The sequence below is a fragment of the Micromys minutus genome (assembly GCF_963924665.1).
Source record: "Micromys minutus genome assembly, chromosome: 13".
NCBI lineage: Eukaryota > Metazoa > Chordata > Mammalia > Rodentia > Muridae > Micromys > Micromys minutus.
Genome location: NC_137982.1, coordinates 58,232,733 through 58,239,276, shown reverse-complemented (window position 1 = coordinate 58,239,276; position 6,544 = coordinate 58,232,733). Strand labels below are relative to the sequence as shown.

Sequence of the window (6,544 nt, the reverse complement as noted above, 5' to 3'; positions counted from 1 at the left end):
AGGAGGACCAGTGCCCAGCCCAAATTGGGACACATCTCAAGGGCAGGGTCCAAGGTCTGACACTAGCACTGATGTTCTGGCATGCTTACAGACAGAAGCCTATCAAGGCTGTCCTCTGAGAGACCCAACAATCAGCTGACAGAAGCAGATGCAGATATGTTCACTCACACATTGGACTGAATTTGGGGACTCCAGTGGTTGAATTAGAGAAAGAAGATGAAGAAGAGTGTGGCCCCATTGGAAGACCAGCAGTCTCAGTTAACCAGAACCTCTGAGATCTCTCAGGCACTGAGTCAGCACACAGACAGCATACAAGTGCTTGTCTGTGGGCCCTGACATATACACTTTAGAGGACTGCCTGGTCTGGCCTCAGTGGAGAAGATTTGCCTAACCTTGGAGAAAATTGACTCCTCAGGAATTGGGAAGCATGGCAGAAGAGGCAGGGTAGGGACATCCTCTTTAAAACAGATGTAGGTCACTGATAATTGGATACTAATCCCAGAAAAAAACTCACAGACTATATGAAACTCAAGAAAAACAAAGGCCAAAAAGAAAAGAAAAGAAAAGAAAAGAAAGCTTAGGAAAAAATAATGTATAACATCATCTCAGAGTGTAGTACACGTGGACCTTAAATCATTAATAATCCAAGAGCTAAGAAAATAGCCTTGTGGCAATTTTTTTTTTTTTGGCATTCACAGATCATTATGCTTAATCTATACTCAACAAGAAATCTGTTTCCATGTTATGTTCTGTCCTACATGTACTTCATGTTTATGGTAACTAGTGGGATTTCAATGCCTGCTATCAAACTTCTAAAAGAATTAATTATATGAAAAAATATTCATATAATGTTATGCCAAAATGCCTTTAAAATCATTATATGTATCACTTTATTTTTAAATAAAGTGGTAAGAAAAAATACTCATCAAAAAAAAAAAAAAAAAAAAAAAAACCCTGTGGGACTGTGGAAAACATAATTTAAAATAAATAGAAAAATACAAATAATTAAAAAACAAATCAGAAAAGTAATTGGACATAGTAGATGATCCCTCTCATTTATATTGATGATAATCTTAAAATATTTAAATATAAAGCAGAACTGAGTCTCTCACAAAGTATTTGTAAATATGGCAAAAGTTTGGGTTTTTGTGCTAATCAAGCACTTATCCTTTTCTTCCATTTTTACTATGTATGTTTTTAAGTTAGCTGCATCTGAATGAGAAAAGATGTCACCACTTACATTCATTGTCACAAAGGCACATAATAACTCAATGGTTTCTTTAAAAATATAAATTCTGTCACATGAACTCATGGAATATCATCAGACTCATAAGTATTTTATCCTTTATTTATGATCCAAAAACACAAAGCATTGTTTCTATAAGCATAATGTCTACCATTACATTTTTCACTCAAATTACCTTTTTGTACAACTCATGGCAAATTATTGAATCATATAAAACAATAAATAACAAGTTTAAGTTTTGTACGCACTTTCAAATTTTAAAAGACATATAAATGAGCAGAATCCATCACACTAATATTCAGAATACAAGTGATACATGAAAGAGAAAAATGTGTAATGTAGTAAATTTTACTGCTCTGCCTAGGTTTATAGTCATACCCAATGCTTAAACAAAAGGAAGTAAAGCTAAGCCAACTGGAAGTCTCTCAGTGAATGAATAATTTGAGATGCTATTGTTGCACATTTGAAAATTTATGGTTCTAGTAATTGGTGTTCCTTTCCCTTGACAATGTCAATATAAAAAGATAGAACTATTAAAACACAAGCAATTGTTAAATGTCTGAGGACTATATGGGCTGAATAATGCATCAGTGTAGATTGATTAGGGAAGTCCCGAAAAATATCAAACAATGAACTTCCCATATCTTTATAATTATTTTTGAAATTTTAATACAATAACATCATTTTCCCCTTTTCTCACTCCAAATCCCATATATCCATTTAATTTTTTTAACTTTTGGCCTGTTTTTCTAAATGTTCATATGTATGTGTAAATATATATGTATATGTACATGAATATAATTTGTTCAGTCCATATATGTGTATATAAAGATACCTATATACATATATATATGTATATGTGTGTATATATGTGATAATTTAAAAATAACTATAAAACATAGGGTTAGCTAATATATGATTTATGTTAATGAAATATTAAAAATGGGAAATAGGAACATAGAGAAAACATTCAAGCAGTGTAGAAATATTGTATATTTAGTGTAGTTTTATGAAAAATTTCTAGTAAGACAGTATGAATGTCAATTTCTCTTCAGTAATTAGTCTATATGTAATCTACATCAATACATGTGCAGCTAAGTTATTATTCCACAATACCTAATAGTACTATGGATATTGTAAAGAACTAAAGATATTGCTAGAAATTGACAGACTAACATATTTATACATTTATTCATTCAAGTATAAAATAATTATTCTATCATAAGTAATTTTTGATAAATATGATTCTATGAAGTACAAAAGCAAAGATGAATATCTACAAATATGTTAATACTACGTAATTTTTCACTACCTATAATGCATCAGCAATGACATTCAACACTTAGCATATATTTGCACAAAGAGAAGATAAACACTTTAAAAATTTTTATTGTGTAATTTTTTTCAGGCATAGATCACTGAAGATAGATAATTTTTTCATATTTTTACAAATAATCTAAATCTTTGTAACATCTGAGAGCAAAATATACATAAGTGAGGAGTGATTACACTCTCAAAGCAAGCATGAACAGGATTAAGGTATTTCTCCAAAAGCTGCATTACAGTCTGCACCACAAAAAGACAAAATTGATTAGTAATATGCTTTAAGAAATAATTTTCTAAGAGCTGAAATAACCTCCTTGTTCCTCAGGCTGTATATCAGTGGATTGAACATGGGAGTCACAATGGTGTAGAACAGAGAAAGCAGTTTGTCAGTTCCAGGAGAATGCATGGACTTTGGTCTCAAATAGGTAACAGTAGCAGATCCATAAAACAAAATCACCACCAGCAGGTGGGAAGAACATGTGGAGAAGGCTTTTGCCCGCCCTTTGGCTGTTGGCAACCTCAGGATGGTGGCAATGATTTTGCTGTAGGATGTAAGCACCAGTATAAAGGGGAGAGCAGCCACCACCATAACAACCACATAGACAGACAGTTCATGCACTGATGTGTCACCACATGCCAGCTTGAGAATGGGCGGTATATCACAGAAGAAGTGGTTGATATTGTAAGATTTACAAAACTGCATAGAGAATATCTGGCAGGTTTGTCCTATCTGGACTGGGATACCTCCCAGCCAGGAGCAGGCTGCCAGCTGTGAGCATTTTGATGGGTTCATGACCAGAGGGTAGAGCAGAGGGTGGCAGATGGCCACATAGCGGTCATAAGACATAACAGCCAATAGCAAACTTTCTGTAGTTCCAAAAATAAGGAAAAAGCACATTTGTATGGCACAGGACATCAATGAAATACTTCTGTCCTGTGTCTCAATGTTGAACAGAATCTTTGGGATGGTAACTGATACATAACAGATTTCCAGAGAGGAAAAATTTGCCAGGAAAAAATACATAGGTTTCTTTAATGCTTGCTCCATACTAATTATTAATATTATGAGGAAATTCCCAATCAGGATAATTATATAAACAACAGAAAACACTACAAATAGAGACCCTTGGAGGTTGGGAAGGTCAGAAAATCCTATGAGCACAAATTGCATCACTGTGGAAACATTGGCTATGACCTCGAGCTCTTCATGTTTCTCCTGTGGAAAATGTTAAATCAAAAATATGCACCATGTCTTCTTTTAGTCTATCTAGTTTTATAAGTCTTTCTGAGAGTACACATTTGAGATTTTTTTCTTTGTAGTAATGAAAAGTTTAAAATTATTTCCTTTAAAACTATAATTAAATATATTTTCCTAATTAATAAATGGCCATATCGAATTTGCTCTTTTAAGCTTCTGAGATAGTTACTGCATATTTAAATTTGAAATATACATTATTATTTATTGTATAATTTTTTTATATTTCTGAACTCTGAAAGTATTTTCTGTAGTTTTACTGTGGTTATCCCAACCTCATTCTTAGTTCTGTTGACTGTGCACTTTTGTAATTTTAATACTAAAAGTAAAAATATTATATAAAATATCACAAAATATTATTTATTTCAAAATTGAGTATTCCCTCTGATGTAAGTTAAAAAATCAGCAGGCATAAATTGTGTTTAGACTTTAAGTTAGGGAGTAAGTAAGTTGTTAATCATTAATCTTCTCATCATTCTGTCAGCAGATGTTTTCCAATCAGTGTTACCAGTGTTTGTGTTTACATGTCTGTGTGTGTATGCATGCATATGAATTCATTCTTATCTTAGATTTTTATTCTTAATTCTTAATATTTATGAAAAATGTAATTGTCACTATAATCAATGTTCATAGGAAACAGGCACTTATTTGTAGGTGTAGTTATAACCCATACCACTGCACATTAAACACATTATATGTATATACCTATTTGTTTGTGTGCATGCTCATACAGTGTTTGAGAGTACAGCTATGGGTGTAATTCATTTATAAGTAGTATCTCATGTATTTTTTTGGCATGAACTATCTTATTTTCCTATTATGTTGTAAAAAATAGGAAATGAAAATAAGTTGCCCACTACAAGGAGAGACCTCATTAGCATTTGTCAGCACTTGTAAATCTGGACAATAATAGAGGAACAGATTTCAACACATAATAAACATTAATTTGGTGTTGAATATATTATAGAAAAATAATGAGTTATTTAAATTTTCTATAAATCTTCGAATTATGTTATAATTTTAATTAGAAAATTATGGCACATATTTTTAAATTCTTCAGTGGGTTTTCATAGTGATAATGGTAGAGAACTGCAGAGGCTAGGAGACCGAGAGTCATGTATGAATGAAGCCAGGATAATGATGGAAATAAAACCATAATTAGCTTAGAAAAAAAGTCTCCACTCCCATTAGGCAGCAGAGACTTAAATTTTTATTGTGTTACTGTTAAAAACATTTGGCAATGTGTCTTATTAACATAGATATCTTAAGGAAAATATGCATAGTGGTGAGGACAATTTATCCTGAGTGAGCATTACTCAAGAAATCTAATCTGACTTTTTGAGAACTAGAGCTCATATACTTTTAATTTGTCGGAAAGAAAGCAAGGAAGCAAGAGCCAAAATATAAGTAGATGTCCTCATAGGAAACCTGATAAATGAGATGCCAGGATATCTATAATTTTATAAGTAGTAAAGCTACTAAGAAATAGTTTCACGTTCAGATTTCCTATGTCAATAGTTCTGTTTTGCACCATCGCCACTCCACACTTACAGAATCATTCAAATAAAAAATGCTTATGCAAAAAATTATAAAAAATTAAAAAGAAGCTTTTTAATGCAGCTGGATAAGGCATAAGTTGATTGATATATCCTTTCTATAACTTCTTTAACAGTTATATAAAAATGAGCTTTATAGATATCCTATCTCTAGACTTGACATATGTAAAATATTTGATTATCTCCTAGATAGATCATTTCTTTAATATGTTTTGAGGGTTAGATGAAAATATTTTTAAGGGTGATAATAATCCTTACTATATAGAATAAGTTTACAATAGAGCACCTTCCATTTCTTTCATGTTATTAATAATTTTATCTAGAAATGTATATATCTACCTTAATCAGAGCTTGAAATGTAAGCATTAAACACTTATCTAATTCTTTGTTACTGAATTATGTGTCCTGGTATTAATATGGTATATATTTGTACAAAAAATTGTATCTGACAACATAATTTCACAGTTATCTATTTGATTTAGGCTTATTATATTACTTACCATTATTAATTGCACCAAAAACTTAAAAAATGTACTTTTCAGCTCATGTGGTTTATTTGAAACAGTTACTAACTCCCTCTCAAATGTCTCAGGTTATAAAACAACTATATTCCTTAAGTACTAAGGGTTGCTACCCTGGGGATCATCTTTTTCCCAAGTAACATACTAATATATTAATTCTGCTTGTCACTCAAAAAGATGGATACAACAACTAAAACAAAATGCAGATAGGTCATTTTAAGAACTTAATATGTATAATGTATTTTGATTATATTCACTCTGCATTCTCTCTTTTTAAATTTCCCCATCCTTACCACCACCCTCCATTTCCAACATCCAATGTCCCTTCTTCTTGCCATAATGTTGCATGTGTGTGTGTGTGTGTGTGTGTGTGTGTGTGTGTGTGTGTGTAGAGACCTCTGTCTTAATACAGAAAACTATTATTCATCATATCCCTGAATAAAATGTATTTATTTTTTCTCTCAGCAGCAAGCAAATGATAATAGCATCTCAGTCAAATAGGGTTGAGGCTTCATGGAGCCCTTTTAGTTCCAAACTAATATTTAGGTTGGCTTTACACTTTGCATGTCAAATGTATGCTGTACTAGTTCCTGTGAATTCATATATGTGGCCATCTTCTTATGTCCAGAAAATCCTGATT

The 6,544-nt window shown here is 32.0% G+C and overlaps 1 protein-coding gene across 1 annotated transcript; it reads right to left on the bottom strand.

The window, feature by feature from the left end:
* Positions 1-2,837: 2,837 nt before the first annotated feature.
* On the bottom strand, positions 2,838-5,361 carry LOC308429241 (olfactory receptor 10AG1-like; the record flags this gene model as incomplete). The annotated part of the gene is made up of 2 exons (XM_080927970.1): positions 2,838-3,788; positions 5,323-5,361. 2 exons carry the CDS (start codon positions 5,359-5,361, stop codon positions 2,838-2,840), a joined length of 990 nt encoding a protein of 329 aa, XP_080784096.1.
* Between the last annotated feature and the right edge of the window lie 1,183 nt (positions 5,362-6,544).